This window comes from Telopea speciosissima, chromosome 2, assembly GCF_018873765.1.
Source record: "Telopea speciosissima isolate NSW1024214 ecotype Mountain lineage chromosome 2, Tspe_v1, whole genome shotgun sequence".
Lineage (NCBI taxonomy): Eukaryota > Viridiplantae > Streptophyta > Magnoliopsida > Proteales > Proteaceae > Telopea > Telopea speciosissima.
In genome coordinates, this window is record NC_057917.1 from 55,952,976 (window position 1) to 55,973,383 (window position 20,408).

The 20,408-nt window shown below is 38.7% G+C and overlaps 1 protein-coding gene across 2 annotated transcripts; it reads right to left on the bottom strand.

Annotated features, from left to right (window-relative positions):
• Positions 1-1,032: 1,032 nt before the first annotated feature.
• LOC122651741 (senescence-associated protein SPA15, chloroplastic) lies at positions 1,033-19,739 on the bottom strand. Of its 2 annotated transcripts, none has more exons than XM_043845258.1 (13): positions 19,681-19,738; positions 16,839-17,288; positions 10,291-10,473; positions 9,968-10,041; positions 9,730-9,806; positions 9,563-9,634; positions 3,092-3,160; positions 2,654-2,700; positions 2,413-2,539; positions 2,253-2,321; positions 2,047-2,150; positions 1,418-1,493; positions 1,033-1,328 (listed from the first exon to the last, which is right to left on the bottom strand). In XM_043845258.1, the coding sequence occupies exons 2-13, from the start codon at positions 17,174-17,176 to the stop codon at positions 1,155-1,157; spliced, it is 1,410 nt and encodes a 469-aa protein (XP_043701193.1). In that variant the 5' UTR covers positions 17,177-17,288; positions 19,681-19,738; the 3' UTR covers positions 1,033-1,154. The 2 variants fall into 2 exon arrangements, with proteins under 2 accessions (XP_043701193.1, XP_043701194.1); XM_043845259.1 differs by having other exon boundaries at positions 1,242-1,328; positions 1,396-1,493; positions 19,681-19,739.
• Positions 19,740-20,408: the final 669 nt, after the last annotated feature.

Genomic DNA, 20,408 nt, shown 5'->3' on the forward strand with positions numbered 1-20,408 from the left:
GATTGAGGGAAGGGTGAGCAGAGCTACTGGCCTCTGCGATCGTAAGATTGGTATCACCTTCCACTCGATTGTGATTGCTAATCAAAACTCGTGATCTGGCATCGAAAGGTTTGGTCATATCGGGACTCTAGGGAGAGAAGACATTAGTTTCCCAAAGTAGAAGAAGTGGAAGGAGGTGTCACCAATCCAGAAGGTGAGTTTTCTGATTGGAATAAATGGTAAGAGGCGGAAGAGTAAATCACTACAGCATTAGTGTGGCGGGGGCTGGGGAGCCATATCCGGTGAGGAAGTGGAAAGGAGGGACAGGGAACCGAGATGGGAAAGAAAGGGTAGGAGAGTGAAATTATCAAAAACAATGTTATTTTTAAGGGATGGGTCATGGGTATATCTATAATCAAGGATAAAAAAGAAAAACAAAAATTGGTTACAACAAGTGGTTGTAACCACCTCGGTTACAAACAGCTTTACCCTTTCAACTAATGTAAACATTTTCATTTGCCATCTGAAATATTGGGAAAATATCAATTCCTATAAAAAGTCGACAAATAGTTTTTTGGTCAGAAATTTAAAATGTTAGGCTGCATCAATTGAAAATATTTAAGAATAAGAAATATATTTGATAGTTCAATTTTAAAAATAGATTATAATAATAATAACGATGACGACTACTTTTAAGGCTATGAAATCTAATCCAAAGACATTTTTCATATTACATAGCCAATGTGTGAGAGATTAAAATAGTTCAATCTCTAAAATTAGATGCAAAATCATACCAAATAGCCTGAGAAATTAAAATAATTCTCTAAAATTGAAATAGAAAAACCTTAGAAAATATTGTTTTTCATGTCTTGTCTTCATCTGTTCTACAGGACATCTCTCTCTCTCTCTCTCTCAACTGTACGCCTAACTGTCCAAACACCATCTTTTGTAAAAAGTGCCAAAATCATTGGGGCACCCAAGACATCCCAAACGCCAAGGGAGAAATCACTTCAAGGATGTTAATTTGGACTTTGTTTTAGAAAGGGCGACAGATACACAAGAAGAAGAACTGAGATCCTTTCATTATTTCAGCATTTTATCACATTCATATCAGTCATACTTTACAAATTCAACCTTTTTCGTATAGTTATCTACAACACAAACGTAACAACTTCTTAGCCTGAGTCCACACTGTCATCAGCTTCTTCACCATCGATATCCTCGACCTGCTTCTGATTCATTGTGAACCTCCAAGTGTCTCCCTCTTCTATTTCCCATTGTTTTTTCAGTTCATTGATAGCTTTGGATGCAGCTCTTGCAATAGCTGGATTGCTATCACTGGCCAGCCTCTGTACACATAAACAAGGCTGTAAGTGCCATAGTAAAGGAATTAGAGTTAAGAGTTTGTAAGCTCACATAGTTCAAATAATTCAGCCACCTGTAATGCTCCCATGCCTGCATTCCCAAGAGTCCACATGGATGGAGCTGCTGCCAATGCATTGGCTAGTGCTTGCCTATGTAAGGAAACAAAATAACCAAAAGAAGAAAAAAGGGAGGAAGATCAAAATCAATAATAATAACCAAAAAAAGAAAACAATATAGAGCCCCGCATATGAATTTCGCTTTCAAGTTGTCTTCTGTTTGTCTGCGTTAATTTTTTGTCACTAATTGATCATCGAAAACATTATGAATTGACTTACTGGTCCAAACAAGACTTTTTTATTGTTTCTAGGGATTGGTTTTAATATGATGGTCTCCTCTTTTTTGAAGAAATTAGTCAACTCGATATCTTAAGAATCTCCAAACTAACTATAGGAAACTGAATGCAAAGCTCAGCACTACTGCTTAAGTTGAAGATATTGACCAAAATAGGACAATTTCGAACTCGTGATTCATTCAAAATACGTGTCTCGAACAGAGAACCCTTCCTCTCCTTTATAACTGTAAGGTATCTTTTGCAACTCTGTATATTAAAAGGTTTCATTTGATTACCGAATGAACTTTATCAATGAGAAAAGAGAAAAAAAAATAACAATAAATAAATAAATTATAAACAGAAATGCTCACCTAGTACTAACATCAGGAGAGCTTGAACACTCTGCCAATAGTGAAACACTACTTTTACCATCCATTGCATCAAGATCTATAAGGGTTGCAACCAACAATTCCAGCTGCTCCAGGTAGGGAAAAAAATGAGTACATGAACAAAACGGGAACCAGAAAGTACATAACCAGCCCTAAGAAACAAGAATACAAATCCATCTGGATTACACCTCTTCCGGGTCAGTGTAATCAATGCCATCAGCTTCAGACAGTGCAGATGCCATACTCCAGTATACATCCTGTAAATCAGTTACCCAACAAAAAATTGTAGCAAACTAAATTTGATAAGTAAAAACAATCAAAGAGAGAATATAAGACTACAGAAAATACCTGAATGGCAGAAATCCGATCGGAGGAGACTTCTGGGAAAAAATAAAGTGTCTTGCCATTTTTTTCAAGCATTATACGTCCCAGCATGTCATTAGCAGATATAGAGCCTTGTTTCCTACGTAAAGGACTGCATATAACTAAAACATCAGTGACCAGATGTCATAACCAGAGATACCTTGAGTTGCAACCATTAAAGAAAACTTCAATAACCAAACTTTGTGCCATCACTTGAAGAACTTACAGCTTGTACATCTTTCTGACCATCATGTCATGTATGTTCTTGACAAACTGAAAGACCAGAAAGCAAAGGCATAAAATTTCTCTTTTGGTAAGGACAAAAGAATGCATTAAGTCATTCAACCTATTTATATATAGATCAGTGGGCTTAATTATGAAGCAGTGTTTACAGTTGTAAGAAATATAAAAATTTTCCTTGAAGAGCACACAGTCATATTGCCTCCAGTGCCTTTACACATTAAAAAGCATCACAAGTTCAAGTGTTCAACCAGAGGAAAAGGAATTACCAATATATAGAAATGACAGCAGTTACGTTGTATGATGCACCTATTTTCAGTGGAATATGATGCATATTATATAAATACTCCTACAACTCTACTTGTGAAGACCCCATGAATTTTCCTGAAGCATGCTAAAAATGATAAAGCCTAACATTATTTACCTCCAAAGCCATCAAAGCATCTTCCATGGCACGTCGTTTAACACAGAAGTCAGCTCTCCGCAAATCAGCCTAGCAGAAAAGGAAAGGCAGATTCAAGATGTGTTTGAAAGTATCATGAAGCAATGATTTTTTTCCTTTCATGCATCATATGAATGCATTATGTATGCTCTCTCTCTCTCTACCTATACGAAATATATATAACCCATAAAAGATTATGCTAGGCCAATCCCTCTTAAGAATCTGAAATGAGATCCCTGAGAAAATATTACGGGTGGAAGCCCATAAGAAGTCTATAAGGCTTTTCAGATGTAATGCTCTTTAGTATGATACTCTCATTATAAAAGCTGTGATTGTTTTTCACTTTCCAACGCAACAAAACCGAGAGAAAGGAACTAAATTATGCAGAACTTTACCCTCTCAAAAAGACCTCCATCCTGTTACAAGCCAACACCTGATGGGAACTTCATTATCTCTACTGACTCGAACTCTTGAAAAATGTCCAATACATAATGAAAGATGACTTACCACCAAGCAGTCTCCTTTTACAAAACATTTATTTACTTACACCCACTTCTTTACTACTAGACGGTCTAGGACTTCATCAAGAACACAAAGTCCACATTAAATGCAACTTTGGATTGGATGTGAGGACTCTACATGACTTTTAGCAAAGTTATATTCTGAACCTCTAAAAGTAATATAAAGACCATCATGAAACAGTTCCTTGCAAATCCAAATATCATATTCACTAGTACAAACAGGTAGTTGATAAAGTTTATATAGTAGTTCAATTATATCAACAAGTTACTAGTTGTGGGAATTCCTCCTGAACCTTGGTAACAAATCACGTTATGGGCATGATACTAAGGATCAGTATTGAATAAGTTAGATTGTCTAATCCGTATTGGCAGGGAATGGGATCAATCCAACCTATCATGTGTAATGGATTATTCAATCCAGAAGTAACATGGGCTTTTACCCACTGGATCACCTGATTAGGATCAGTGTAACCCAGGAATGATATGGATTCCAATTCCAATCTTTAAATCATTGGCTACTCGAGATCTCACAGTTCCTAGCAACAGACCAACTTCTATGGCTCACCATCATGTACAAAGATGGAAAATGAAGCTTTCAAAGTGGTTGGTTTGAAAAAAGCATTCACTGGAGATTTCATGTGATCACCCTTTCCCAAATCTCAATTGGAAAGCAATAGCCAATGTGTTTTTCAAACCATGAACTCAAAGTTAGAGAACACTTCCAACATTCCCAAATATTTGAACTCTTGAGTTCTGAGCATAATAGCAATCTAACCAAATTTCTTCCTTTCTATTATGATCCAACTCTACATAATTTGAATAGGAGTTCATATTATTCTCTTAATCCTCTTCTCTTCCTATTTTTTATTTCTCTATTCCTTGTTTTCTACTAATATTCGAACACAGTCCTTCCATGGGTCTTCCTTTCGCACTACACCTTTGTATTCTACTACTACCCTTGTCCCCAATTAACTTCATGAATTATCTTTTTTTTTTTGTCAGCTAGTAGTGCCTCAATGTTGGTGCCAAAGTTCTTCATTTTCTTCCCCACTGACAACTCAATTCAACGCCTTAACCCAACAAAATGGTTTGGCAACTCAAATATCATCACCATCAGAAGCTAATTTCGAGTAAGGGTGTTAAATGGTGTGGTTCGGTTCACAGTGTCATAGAAGATAACCAAAAAACGAACCATTTATTAAACAGATTCAGTTTGTGAAACCAAAACTGTTTATTAAACAATTCGGCAATTTCATTACCCTTTTGAGATAAATGATTCTTAAACAGTTTGAGTGCCACATTAACGATTTTATAGTTTCACATTACTTGCTCTGGTTATATGAGAGATGCAAATAAACTAATGCAACCAGTCAGACACAGTTTCCATGGTTCTCCATGAGGTTCATCATCATGGTGTTAATTGAATTGAGGCCCTACTGTAGTGTAACTCATGCTCATCCCGAAGGTCAAAAGATCGATCATAGCAGGATTGGAGTATTCTATGAAACGCTTGGCAGTATTATTAGATCATCTGCCAAGTTCTCTAGCTGAAATTCTGGACCAATTTGCAGCGTAGATTCAGATTTAGAACCCAATAAGGATCTAAAGTAGTTTAGGCCAATCCAAACCTGCAATACGTGAAAACTTGAAACTACTTTACATGAGAATGATTACCCAAAAATACTACCCTAATTAGGGATCTGTAAATATGCCAATGCATATTTGCAGTAATTAAATATCGCCAATGCAAATCTTTCCAGTAATTAGGGATCTGTAAATATGCTAAAACCCTACAATTTAAACAATAAAACAAATGCAAAATTTAATTTAAAATTTAAAGAAGCCTAACTTCATGGAGAACCATGGTCTCAGAAGTACCCGATCTTAGAAACAGAAACTTCAGAAATCAGAACTCAGAACAAGCACCAATAAGAAAGAACCTATTGTTGCATCATGCTTGGAGGCACCACACTCATAAGGTTTAAGCACACCACCAAGAATCCCCCTCCCACATACAAAGCACAGTAGAGCCACGCACGGAGCTCCAGAGCTCAGATCTTCTCCCTTCTCGAGGACAGAAAACCTTTGAACTCTCAAATCCAGCTCACAGCTCGAGGCTCATGCAGGATTGGCTGAAGCTTGAGGCTTGAAGCGTGATGGCGAATGAAGGGGATACTTCAGACTTGAAACGAAAGCATTTATTCTTAGGATTAGGGTTTCTTAGTTCTTAAATATTTGCTTAGCCGGTTTTATCGGTTTATAAACGGTTTCAAACCATTTGGCTAAACAGTTCAAACCGAACCGTTTAAATAAACAGTCCCATTTATGAATCCATAACCAAACCATTTAATAAATGGTTTTCCGATTCCGGTTTAAACAATTCGGTTTGGTTTTGGTATGATTTTGACACCCTTAATTTCGGGACACGGTCCTCAGACATGGGGAGTAGGGACCACCACAAGTATTCACCACTTCAGCATTAGGAACAACCATAGATTTAATATGTGAATCTAAGATCATGTGCCAACCCCTATGTCCCTCTGGCCAAAGCAGTTTCCAATGGAAGTTGCAGGTATCGGAAAGAGGCAGGTCTTCTGAGCCAAACTCTATTTATCCATGGCATTCGTACTCAGTACAATGGATAGACTCTTCTTGAGCGGAACTCAAGAGTCCCTTTCACAAAAATTTTCTTGCTCAAGTAGAAGCATTAGCTACTTTTCAAGGGATACAGGAGTTGTGGAATCTCTTCTTCACAACCTCTGGAAAGGGATATAACAGAGGTGGACTATACAGAGCTTTCTAAAAATTTATGATCCTTACAGTTTGAAGCCCTTTTCCAAATAAGATAAGATCATATCTGCGTTATCTAGTATTAATTCAGAAGATGCCTCAAAGTTCTATTTGGTGTATGCAACTTGCTCTTTTTTTTTATATAGGCTTGCTGCCTTGATTCTCAACAAAAAGTTATCAGAAGGCAGTATTTACCGTTTCAACCCTGACTAGAGGATTACAGTACTATTAAACCAAAAAACTGGTTTTTGCCAGTGAAAACCAATGGTTCACCTGATCACGACTGTGTTTAGAAGAATGATGATGTCAGCCCCAACAAGACCAGCAGCACAAGAGCGAGCTTGACAATCACTGAGAATATGAACTTTTTTTGGGGATTCCAAAAGAAGAGAAAGTGGAAGCTAGATAATGAAGTTTTGAGGAGTATAAAAACGTATACAAAGTTTCAACCACTCAACTTCGTCCATCTACATCAATTAATGACCTCACCTACTTACAAGTTCGGAACCAACGATGGCATAGACAGTATATAACAATAAATCTAAGCATACTTTAATGCAACCAGGGTTCCCAACACCTAGATTTTGGGTCTCTATGGGGCCACTAAATGATGAAATTTCAAATAGAAAAATGAGTGGTAATTTCATAAATAAATGGAAGTCCCTTGGTGTATGCTTTTTGCTGATCATATTATTTTGGTGGATAAGACAAGCAGGGATTGACGCTTAGTTGAGTTATGGAGATCAACCTTGGAATCAAAAGGTTTTAAAATAAGTAGAACGAAGACGGAGTATATGGTGTGTAACTCTAGACACTAGAACAGATAATGAGATTATGAAAATTGATGAGAGGAAGATTCCGCAAAGTGATTATTTTAGGTATCTCACCTCAATTATAAATAAAGAATGTGATATAGAGATGTTTCATAGAGAATTAAAATAGAATGGATGAAGTGGAATTGGAGTGTTGCGTGATCGACGTATCCCTTTAAAGCTTAGACAGCAGCACAAGAAAGAGCTTGACAATCACTAAGAATACGGACTTTTTTTGGGGATTCCAAAAGAAGAGAAAGTGGAAGCTATATAATGAAGTTTTGAGGAGTATAAAAACGTATACAAAGTTTCAACCACTCAACTTCGTCCATCTACATCAATTAACGACCTCACCTACTTTAATGCAACCAGGGTCCCAAAACCTAGATTTTGGGTAGCTATGGGCCCACTAAATGATGGCATTTCAAATAGAAAAATTAGTGGTAATTTCATAAATAAATGGAAGTCCCTTGGTGTATTCTTGTTGCTGATCATATTATTTTGGTGGAGGGATTGACGCCAAGTTGAGTTATGGAGATTAACTTTGGAATCAAAAGGTTTTAAAATAAGTAGAACGAAGACGGAGTATATGGTGTGTAACTCTAGACACTAGGACGAATAATGAGATTATGAAAATTGATGAGAGGAAGATTCTGCAAAGTGATTATTTTAGGTATCTCAGCTCAATTATACATAAAGAATGTGATATAGAGATGTTTCATAGAGAATTAAAATAGAATGGATGAAGTAGAGAGGTGTGTTTGGAGTGTTGCGTGATCGACGTATTCCTTTAAAGCTTAAAGAAAAATTCTATAGGAAAGTTATACGACCGGCTATGATGTATGGGGCGGAATGTTGAGCACTTAAGAAGCGTCATATAGATAAACTAAGTGTGCCAGAGATGAGGATGTTGAGATGGACGAGTGGCAAACCTAAGAAGGATAAAATAAGGAATGACCATATTAAAACTGATTTGGGAGTAGCTCTGATACACGATAAGCTATGAGAAAGTTGCTCGAGATGGCATGGCCATGTTCAACGGAGGCCTTGGGATGCTCCAGTAGGGAGGAGTGATTTGATTTAGATTGAAGGAACTAAAATAAACCTAGGGGAAATGTTGAGGAAAGACACGCATAGCTTAGGCCTTGTATCAAGTATGACTTCGAATAGAGCTGATTCGAGGGCAAGGATCCATGTAGCCGACCCCATTTAGTTAGGATAAGACTTTGTTGTTGTCGGAACCCGTGAAGAGAAAACATATTTAGGGACTTAACTGGAATGAATCATTGAAGTGGAAGGTGTTTCTGTAAATTACACGAAGGATGGGGAATGAATTAAACATACTTGGATATATAAGGGCTTTTACATAAATAAAATATGTTGTTAATAATAATAAGAAGAAGAACTCATGTTAAAGAAAGAGCATGATACACCAGTCCCTCAACAGTTCGATAGTACTCCCTCCCTGCACAGCCAAATCCAAGAAAAATCTAGGAGTACCTAATCCCCAAACCTCTTAAGAAATAGGAAGAACCACTAGCAATTCCAGAAATCAGGTATCAGCTTCAGGAAAAATTCTGAAACCAGACACTGGCAGTAGAAGGAGAATCAGGTCTGAACTTTCCTCTAGAACTCACGAACCTGGTAGACTCTCAGGCTCAGATTCAGTAATCGGAATCTCCCAGGAATTTATGACTTCTCTACAAAATTTTAGGACGAAAGGGGAAGGAATGAAGGAGATGGATCCCAACCTTTGGGGCTGCAAGTGTCACCAGAACAGAATAGAATAGAACAGGGCAAATGATGGCAGGAAAACATGAAAGAAGGAAGATATGGGAGAAGGGGAAGGAAGAAAGGGGACGACACACCTGAGAAGAAATACGATCATCGGAAGAGAATCGAACAAGGGGAAGGAGGAGGAAGCACCAGTCGAACCAGCCATTAGACTCACAACAGTCGACATAAACTCAAATTAAACATTTCATTCAAATCCAAATCTCCATTCGTGATGTATACATGTATAGACTCAAGACTATTAATCCCAACCGAAATCTAAAACTGGACAGAATGTAAAAGTGAGACACACAACTCTGTACTAACTCCTATCGTTACCTATCTTTCACTCAATAAAATAAAAACCAACTTACAAGAATAGCCCAAATTAACACCAGAATATCCTAGTGGACTGAAATACCAGATTTGGACCCAGCCCGTCTCGGCCTGGGCTCCCAAACTGGCTTGTACTGGTCCAAGAAGGACCTACTGCATCATACTTATTCTTCCATGCATCGGTATTATCATAATAAAGTACATTAAAGCAGAAATAGAACCTCCAATGCCCCATCACTCCAATGCTTGTCTGCCACACTTTTCAGCTTAGATCCAGCTTTGTCCTTAAGGAGCTGATAGCGCATAAAAAAGTCATTAATACTTTGGTCATCTGGGAAGACAACCCTGTTACGTGCAACCAACAACTGCACTAAGCTAGAGGATGTACCATAGCTATATGATGTAGTCGTTCTGCTTTCCTCTTCACACCATGGTCAATCTTCTCAGTATCCTCACGTGCCCGAGCTGCAAAGTACCATTCATGTTCAAAATTAACAGAAAAAAAAGCCAGGGCAATGTATAATACATCTCATTAAATAAACTCAGCCAATCAAATTATATGACATTGCATATTCTCCGAGATCCAGAATAAAACTACTCAAGGAACAGGAACTAACAAAACTTACCATCAAGCTTAAGAAACTCTAGACCAAGAATTGCAACATCTTGGCGTGCCCGATCATTCAATCTCATTATGCCACTAATGCATAGCAGGAAAATGTGAGTAAAAATCCCCAAGTATACAAAAGTTGCAAAGCAGCATAATGAACATGTGAAAAACTCTGACCAAAACAAATCTCAAGCATATGCCAGAACAACAATCAATACTATTGTACAACTATATCTGTCTAAGAGAGGGTGGTACATCAGAAAACAAACCAGTGACTGAGTGCATTTTCTTTGAAGGATTCAATAGGTAAAGATCAAATTCTGTTGAAGTAAATATTACCGTGAAAGCAAGACGATGTCATTGCGAGCCCTTTCATTAACAAACTTTGCATCATTGTAAACAAATTTGCAAGCCTCAGCTAAGCCCTGTCTTGAGTAAGTAGAAGGGCTTTCAGCCATGACTGGGTGCTCAGGCAAGAACGAATCAAAAAGCTCTTCAACTTCCTGATCTCCAATTTGGGTTCTGTACAAAAATGGGATATTCATGAAATAAGAGTTTTACAAATTACAATTACATAAACTTTTGAAGGTCAGTACTAAAGAAAACCATACCAACGCTGCAATTGGAAAAGCAGTGGAGCAACTACCAGCAGAGAAGAATAATAGCATGGTTTAAAGTATTTCGCCACTTGCAACAATAGCATGGAATAGAGTAAGAAATTATAATATTCTATGCTAGATCACTCCTTGAAAACAAAGCACATGCAGGAGATATATGGTCCATATTTGCATTTTGTATATTACCAGTTTTCAACTTTCATAAATAATTATTCTAACCAGAAGCCATTTTGAACACAATAGAATGTGTGCATGCAACTTTTTCATTGTGTGTTTTGTGCATCATATTTACAATTCTTGATACAGTTTCAAACATAAAACAAAAGAAAAGAACTAGAAGGTCAATCTACTCGAATGTGAGAAAAGGGATCCTTCTAGAACAGTAACAGACTAAAAGCTTCTAACAGAATCCAAGAAAAGAAAAAGGGAAAGGGAAAACAAATGGTTCATGGACACATAGAACAAAGAGTGAGTACAATGAGATATAAGGAGCGAAAATATAGTTTAAGTCCTATTATGGAATTTTTTTGGACAAATTGGCAGCTATTTCATGAAATTTTGATAGACATCTATTTTTCGATTGAGAACCGAGAGGAACAATGGGTCAGACAAAGAAAATGAGAGAAGTATTAGCAGATACAACGGATGGATCATCCCGTTTATCTTAGAAATTGCCCAGAAATCTCAGCATTTTCAAAAATCAACACAGAATATATGAATATCGACAATTCAATTGCAAATATATATATATATATGGAGTCACAGGAATCACAACTGCTATGTCAATAACAATACACAAAAGAGTGCTTTGAATGTTTTTGTAGCAGCAGAGAAACCAATAACCAGTACTTACAAAGCTTTAAAAAAGACAGAGAAAAGTCACGATAGGAGAAGCGAAGGAGAACCCTAGAGCCACGATAGGATTCAGAAGACTTGAAGCTGTTCCTAGGTTTCCGCCAGTTCACAGTTGCAGGTCCAAGTTCTCTCCTTCGGCATGTGTTTGGTCTTGGGGATGGACCATTAGAATCGCCCAAGGGTGCTGGTTATGCTCCTGTTGCTCCTCTTTAGTTGCTTGAAGAAGTTCTTTGAGTTTAGCTCATTTTCGTGAAACCTAACAGGGTAAAGCCGATTCTGTTTCCTCTTCTTCTCTTACATTTGGTCTGCAATATATGGCTCTCTTGGTTAAAACCATACTATGGACAGTCTTGGCAGTGTTTTTTGACTTTGCTTGAGTTGGTATCGTTTCTTGGCAAGAGCTAAGGTGGATTTTATCTTGATTTGTGGTGTTTTTTTCCTTCTTGCTGGATATTTCTTTGTGTGGGACTGCATATTTGGATTGAGTGTGTACTACCCACCTGATTTGGACACCTTGGTTTATGGTCAAGTGTCGTTTCCTATACAATATGGTTGATTCTGATGTCTCCGGGCTTGGTTCGGCTGATTCACAGCCTACTCCGGCAGCCCCTCAATTTGTCTTTGAGAACTCACATCCACAGATTTCCATTGTGAAGCTAGATAACACCAATTTTTTGGATTTGGTCTCACTCCATGAAACTTTCCCTTAGGAGCAAAAGGAAACTTGGGTATATTACAAGACCTATTACAGCCCCAGAGCTTGGTTCTCCTACCTATGAGAAATGGGAGACAGAAAACTCCATCGTCATGACATGGTTCATCTTCTCCATGAAGCCCGAGATTGGGAGAAGGTTTATGCGAAAGGAAACTGCCAAGGCCATTTGGGACAGTGTCTCTCAGACATTTGACAGGGTAGGTGACTCTGCCAAAGTTTATTAGCTTCACCAAAAAATTATTGCAATGAGGCAGGGTGACAAGACCATTTCTGAGTACTATAATGCCTATATTAGTCTTTTGGAGGAGTTGGACCTTCAATTGACCAACCCAGCGGATGAGGCAAAGGTGTATCGCTGTCTTAAAAAGGAGCATATCTTCACTTTACTTGGTGGCCTGAACCTTAATTATGAACCAATCAGAATCCAGATTTTAGGCCGGTCTCCTCTCCCATCTCTTGATGAGGTCTGCAGCTATTTACAGAGTGAGGAGACTCGGCGTCTTGCTATGGAATCAGCACCAACATCATCCCTTGAGAGATCTGCTCTCAGTTCTAGTTCTTTCACCCATGGGGGTGGTAAAGGCCAAGGACCTAACCGTGGGGAAGACAGTGCAGGAGAAACAGGTGGTGCTAGAGGAGGAAGTCGAGACAGGTTTAAATGTGATCACTATGGTAGATCTGCACATACTAAGGATCGGTATTGGACTCTACATGGCCGTCCTCTTGGTACCCGTGGTGGTGCTGGTGGTACTCGTGGTGGCCGTCGAGGGGGAGCTCGAGCACATTCTGTGATGACTCTAGCAGATGCTACAGAGAACCCACCTAATACACAGGATGACTCCACATTGGCAGATGCAGTATTTCGCAGGGTCATGTCCCAGCTGGGCACATCTCCTACACCTACAGTGGCCAGCTCCTCTTCATCCTCAGCTTTGCAAGTCTCCACCTCAGCTTCTACTGCAGCCCAATCTTGGGTCATTGATTCTGATGCTACTGACCACATGACTGGTACGTCCCATCATTATGATTCCTATACCATTTTCTCTAGTCAGGATAAGGTTAAGGTAGCTGATGGCTCCCTTTCCTCCATCTCTGGCAAGGGTAGCATTCCTGTTACAACATCCATTTCACTTACTTTTGTCCTTCATGTGCCTAACCTGACTCTTAATCTCTTGTTTGTGAGCCACTTAACTAAATCTCTAAACTGTTGTGTCACATTTTTTTCCTTCTCACGGTCTTTTTCAGGATTTGGTGACGAGGAGGATTATTGGCAGTGGTCGTGAGGAGCAAGGCCTTTATTTTTTTTAACCTTTTTTGCCCACAGCTTAGTCCTATGTGTGTGGACTTTAATGACAGTAGTTCTGTGGATTTTGTTATGTTATGGCATCGTCGTCTTGGCCATCCATCTTTTGTTGTAATGAGGAAACAATTACCTCACTTATTTTCTTCTACTGCTTCTTCTCATGTTTTTCAATGTAAACCATGTATGTTTGCAAAACATTGTCGTTCATCTTACCCTTACCATGGTAATAGATCTACTTCTCCTTTTCATATTGTGCATACTGATGTTTGGGGACCTTCCCCTACTACCTTTTTATTTGGTTATCGTTACTTTGTCTCATTTGTCGATGATTTTTCTCATGTTACTTGGCCTGTCCTTATGAAGCATAAAAGTGATGTATGTGATGCATTCAAGAATTTTTATCAGCTATTCTTACTCAGTTTGATTCTCGAATCAAAATTGTTCGGTCGGATAAAGGAGCGGAGTACATGTTTGGTGGCCTTCAAACCTTCTTTACTAATAATGGCATTATCCATCAGCTAACGTGTGTTGACACCCCCCCCTCAGCAAAATGGGGTTGCTGAGCGGAAAAATTGCCATTTATTGGAAATCACTCGGAGTTTTCTCTTTGACATGCATATTCCTAAGACCTTCTGGTCTGAAGGTCTTCTCACTGCTTCTTTTCTCATCAATCGCATGCCTACCAAACTCCTTGGCTCCAAATCTCCCTTAGACACTCAAGCTCCAGAGGTTTCTGCTTTCTCTCTTCCTCCCAAAGTCTTTGGCTATGTTTGTTATGTGCATGTTAACAAACCCCATCGCACTAAACTTGATCCCAAAGCTCTCAAGTGTCTCTTTCTTGGGTATTCTTCTACTTCCAAAGGCTACAAGTGCTATCATCCTTCTGCTCGTCGGTACCTTCTCTCCAAAGATGTCACCTTTCTTGAATTTGTCCCTTTCTTTGTCCCTTCTCAGCATCCTCTTCAGGGGGAGAATTGTGGAAGTAACCAGGCTGTTGATTTCCTTCATTCACCTCTCCCTACCTCTCCTTTTATACTTGACATTAGAAAACACAGGACTGTGGATGTGGTTGATACTGATGATCAATCAGGTGTGAATACTAAATTGGTTGAAACAGAATTGATTGTTGAAAGTGGTTCTGGTAATGAGAAGGATTACCACATTCAGTACAAAAAAGGTGAAAGCTTGAAGAGTAAAGGAAAGAAGACCTGCCAAGAGTCCTTTTTGGATCCAGATCCACATCCTGAGATTCATTCTCCTCAATCAGGTGACATCCCTTCTCCTCCATCTGATTTAAACCTTCATATTATTGCTAGAAAAGGAAAGAGCTTGTACTAATCTTATATCCTAGTTTATTCCCTATGATGCTCTTTCTCCTCCAGGTTTTACCTTTAGTGTTGCTCTTTCTTCTGCCTCTATTCCCAAGAATGTTACTGAGGCTATGTCTGACCCAAAGTGTAGACAAACTATGTCTGAGGAGATGATGACCCTAGAAAAGAATGGTACTTGGCAATTGGTGGATCTTCCCAGGGGACGTGTCCCAGTTGGATGTAAATGGATCTACACAATCAAGTATAAATCTGATGGTACAGTTGACAGATACAAGGCAAGGTTGGTGGCCAAGGGGTACAGTCAAGTCTATAGAATGATTATCGAGAGACATTTGCTCCTGTGGCTAAGCATAACTCCATAAGAGTCCTGTTATCCTTGGCAGCCAATAAAGATTAGCCATTATATCAGTTAGATGTAAAGAATGTCTCTCTTCATGGTGACTTGGAAGAGGAGGTGTACATGCAAACCCCTCCAGGCTTCAAAATACCTTCCGTTGAAGGGAAAGTGTGTTGTCTCAAGAAAGCTCTATATGGCCTCAAACAGTCACTAAAGGTATGGTTCGAGAGATTTCGGCAGGCCATTTTGAAGAATGGATATTCCCAAAGTCAAGTTGATCACACTCTCTTTACCAAGAGGGGTAATGGTACCATCACAGCCCTTATTGTCTATGTTGATGATATTGTTGTCACTGGAGATGATAGAGCAGAGATAAATAGGCTGAAGACCTAATTGGCTCAACAGTTTGAAATCAAAGATCTGGGTCCCTGGAAGTATTTCTTGGGAATTGAAGTATTAAGGTCCAAGAGAGGAATCAACAAATGTCAACTGAAATTTGTTCTTGATTTGTTGACAGAGACAGGTAAACCAGTAAATTCTCCTATTGAGCAGAACCACAAATTAGGGGAAGATTGTGGTCCCTCTCTTGTTGACGCGGGAAAGTACCAGAGACTAGTGGGGAAGCTTATCTACCTCTTTATGACTCGTCCAGATGTCTCTTATGCAGTGGGAGTGGTGAGTCAATTTAAGCATGCCCCTAAGAGTGGCCACTTGGATGTTGTGTATCGCATCCTCAGATATTTGAAGTCTTCTCCTGGGAAAGGACTGTTGTATGCCAGGCACAATCACTTGAGAGTGGAAGGTTTCACTGATGCTGACTGGGCTAGATCCATCACAGACAGGAGATCTACTTCTGGTTATTGTACATTTGTGGGAGGAAACTTAGTCACATAAAGGAACAAAAAATAACCTGTTGTAGCCAGATCTAGTGCAAAGGCATAATTTAGAGCTATGGCTCATGGAGTGTGTGAACTCATATGGTTGAAACGATTGGTTCAAGAATTGGGGTTTGGCACTGAAGATCCTATGAGGCTCTACTGTGATAACAAGATAGCTATCAGTATTGCTCACAATCCAGTGCAACATGACAAGACAAAACACATTGAAGTGGACCGACACTTCATTAAGGAGAAGATAGACTCTAGCCGTATTTGTACCCCTTTTGTGAAGACTGGTGATCAACTGGCGGACATCTTCACCAAAGGCCTTCCCTCTTTTCAGTTCGGTATCCTCTTATGCAAGCTGGGAATGCATGACATTTATTCTCCAACTTAAGGGGGAGTGTTAGAGTTATTAGAATTAATGTTCTAAGGGTACTTTAGGAATCGGACCTTGTCTAGTTCACTTATAATGTAATTTCTCCTTTCTTCACCTTTTTTACCTTTTCCCTCCCTAGGAGGGTTGGATGTAATATGTTTATTGTTGTTAGTGGAGTAATATAGGTGTGGAGACTGGAGAGAATAATCTCAGACACAAGCATTACAACCGAACTCTTCTCCCTCCTCTCTTGTCTCCTTCTTCTCCTTCTTCCCTCTTCCTCCTTCAACTTCCTCTCCTTCTATCACTTACATCTACAACATAACACTCAACTACAACAGAAACCATCTAAGATTAATAGAATGCCAAAATTAAGATGGAAGAAAAGTGAATTTACTACTTGTAGGTGTCTTATAACTATGTCAATACAAAAATTTCCAGTCCACCAGTTCTGTAATTAGAAAACTCATACCTTGATATATCTGAACAATCATCAGAGTGTCTAACACATTCTTTTGCTTCAGTATTATGTGTTCCTGTGGATGAGCATATAACAGAAGGTTCTCGAGAGACTGTGTAAATACAATGCTTTCCACATAGACGCCATAAACTCTCTGAAGAGAAGTTAAACTTTGCAGCCAAGAGATGTCCATTATTAGATCTTCTAAATTCAATTCTTTGACTCGTAGGATGTAACCCAGTGTGCTGTAATGACTTGGAAAACAAATAAACAGCTCCATATGATTCAATCTTATTGGCCTTATCAGTCATCATAGGGCCAGCGGAAACTTGGCTTGGAGTAAGGGCCATATTGATGATTAAACTAAGTAGCAAATGAATAACGATGATAATTGATAACAACTGGTAGGATAGATCGAGTCACCAAGAAAATTCTTGCCGGATTTTCTGTACCATTCTCAATCTGAAACACAAAATGCATGTGCCACATTAGGTAGCATCCATTAAAATCAAAACTTTAGGTTAAGATACTAAAAGTTACCTCCACTAGAATAAAACATATTCAGAATAATACTTATGGTTACTTAGGAACCCTAGATCTCCCATTCAGAACAATGCTTCTATAGCAAATACGTTAAAGAAATTTCATATTACTAAAATTGACAGATGTTGGATGTATTTTCATCCCCCCCCCCCCCCCACCACCCGGGCAGGCCATTTTTATAATGAGGGATGAATTTCTTAGAAGACACTTATTTCTACCAAATCAACCAAATCTGGAAACAGCAGTGCTACAGGTGTCAAATACCCTGGCACTGCAAAATTAATAAAAACTTTGGGTGGTTGCATATGTGACCTCCGGTACCTGAGTTACAATCTTGGTATCAAACACAGACAATATACAAAGCTATCCGTATGTTGTAAGCATTCAAATACCGTATTAACTACATTGTACCTTTTTCCTTTAGCAGTTTCATTCCTCTTTTTTTGGGGGTGGCTTTGAAGAACCAACTTAATTAGAAATTAATTGAGAATAGAAAGAACAAACAGCATATCAGATCAAAATAAAACATTTGAGTACCATAGAAGGAATCAAAACAAAATGCAAAAAAGGATCCCAACAGATCAGACAAGCCATAACATAATTAGGGTCCGACAGCCAAATTTTTCTCCTTGAGAATTTGACAACCTTCTGTTTAGCAAGCTATTCTGCAGACTTTAGCAGATCTTGGCTTCAAATCAAACTAGTCGATTCCAAAGGAAGCTAGATAACACACACACACAGAACACACACACACACACACACACACATGCACGCACGCACGCAACCCCCCTCCCCCCTCCAATACTAGAGGAGTCTCCTTCCACTGTCACACTACGGAATCCCTTGGATCTCACGTATCTCAATCCATGAGCACGAGACAGCAACTCTACTCCACTTGAATCCCCTCACCTGTTGGCCCAACATAGAAACTAATACACTACTTTCCTCTCCATCACTAACTGCCAGGCCAGGATTACCCAACAAACATGTATAGACATTCAGTTGAACAGAACCTTCTCAAGGAGGCTCCTTAAAAGAACCAAGATGTGGACCTATGATCTTGAGTGATTGAGTCTATCAAGTAACTCCAATGTTTATATAAATAATCGGTCAGGACTCAGGACACCCTAAACAGATAATCAGCAGATGCCAGCATGCTACCCTAGGGTTTATCCAACTGATAACCTTTTCCCATGTACTGAATTTGTCATGGAATAGCCTAGCATAAATATATTTTTTTTATTTTTTTATTTTTTATATTTTTTTAATCCCGAATATTCTCTAGGACACGGGATGGCCTTTAGGATTTTATTAAAATAGAAACAATCAAAATAAATAAATACAAGGGGGGACATTCCCGCCTTACCCCAACCCGGAGAACAATCAATAATCATTCACTCGAAAAAAAAATTTGCACCCCCTTTACAACGCCCCACAGGCAACTACTGCGTTCTCAATAATAGCCTAGCATTTCTTTCCTCTCATATACGACACAATATCGCAACGAGTACACATTTAAACATATTTCTCCATTTTAAACCACATGCACTAATTTAAACCTCCTACAAAGCCCTTATCGAGATATATGTCTCTGAACTTATTGAGAGAAGTTCAGCATCTCATATGAACGTATTTTTGGCTCAAGGAATCAGGACCGATCCTCTCCCGATTCTAGCTGATCGAAACAGACGATTATTATTTGGTTTTTTCTAGGGTTCAGGCAATTCTAACAGATTCTTGGCCAATTCCACCTGGATCAGAATTGGAATCAGTAGAGGCTAGTCCTATTGCCCATTTTACTTACTTGAACCATGAACACATTAAGGAAGGCATGGACAACTAAGAAAATAAAATTTTCCAAGTTGCAGTACCTCAATGACACAATTTGATATATGGTTTGCAGAAATCATATCGGCCGGATTGCATGAAATATCACATTCCATGTGTGCTTTCCAAACAAAAAACTAATATAATTGATACGATAACCTGGTTCAAACCTGTCCTATGAAACTCTCAAAAAAAAAAAAAATACAGGGGAAAAGAACGATTCAAAGTGAGATTATAAAACACCTGAGCTTTACGCGTTGTGTTTCTGTCTTCAACATAGGTTCGAAATAGAAAGTTAATCCAAACTTTTACCCAAAAAAAAAAAAAAAGAAAAAAGAAAGCTAATCCAATCTAACAACCACCATATTGAAGTTCTACCAGATATTTCATATACAAGAAACAGAACACTGACAATTCGAAGAAACAGTAGAACAGTAGAAACAATTCAAGAGAAGAGAAAGGCATAAACTGAGAGATGACTGACCTGGTGAAGCAGATGCAGGGAGAGAGAAGAAGAAGAGCGAAGTAGTAGCACAGTTAAGGTGTGATAGGAAATGGTCAGTATGTGTATTAAAATACGATGTAGTGAGCGAGGGACCATGAAAACTCTGGAACAAATGATATCCACAAGCTTAGGCTATGGCCCCGGCATTGCCAACGCAAGCAAACAAGAATGCGGAATAAGGATTTGATAAATATGGGGCCCATACTGGGCTCTAAAGCCCATTATACCCAACTACAAATGGATTTGGACTTCACTTTCAGTATCTTGGCACTCGGTAGTCGGCTTTTTGCCTTTCCAGCTTTATCGCTCACAATCCAAAAGCCAAGGCTTATCATTTCATCCAAAAAACAAGCCAGGCCCTAGGCTCGTGACAGCTCTGTTTGGTTGCAAGGGGAACAAGGGAAGGTAATGCTCTTTGGTTGCAAGAGAAATGAAATTTTTAAACTTAAAATTATTATCCCCACATGATTATTTTTTGACATAGGTATTTATTCTGTCACGTGGACAAATGATATGTCTATTCCAACTGTTAGATACAGATGACATAGTTTAGATTAGCCACGTGTCAATTTCAAAGTCTTCTTACCCAAAAAATAAAAAAAATCAAAATCTAATTCAATCAAATACCCTATTTTGTATTGAAATACATCTGTAGGTACTAGTACCCGAGGAAGGGTGAATAGTATCTCATCAGTTCTGGATGATGA

Bases quoted from the DNA above. Each gene is read 5' to 3' on its own strand.
- LOC122651741 (XM_043845258.1), bottom strand. From the start codon at position 17,176: ATGGCCCTTACTCCAAGCCAAGTTTCCGCTGGCCCTATGATGACTGAT. The intron at 9,635-9,729 runs GTACATCCTCTA...ATGCGCTATCAG, and splicing joins GACTACATCATATAGCTATG to CTCCTTAAGGACAAAGCTGG. The intron at 1,329-1,417 runs GTGGCTGAATTA...TTATGTGTACAG, and splicing joins CAGGCATGGGAGCATTACAG to AGGCTGGCCAGTGATAGCAA.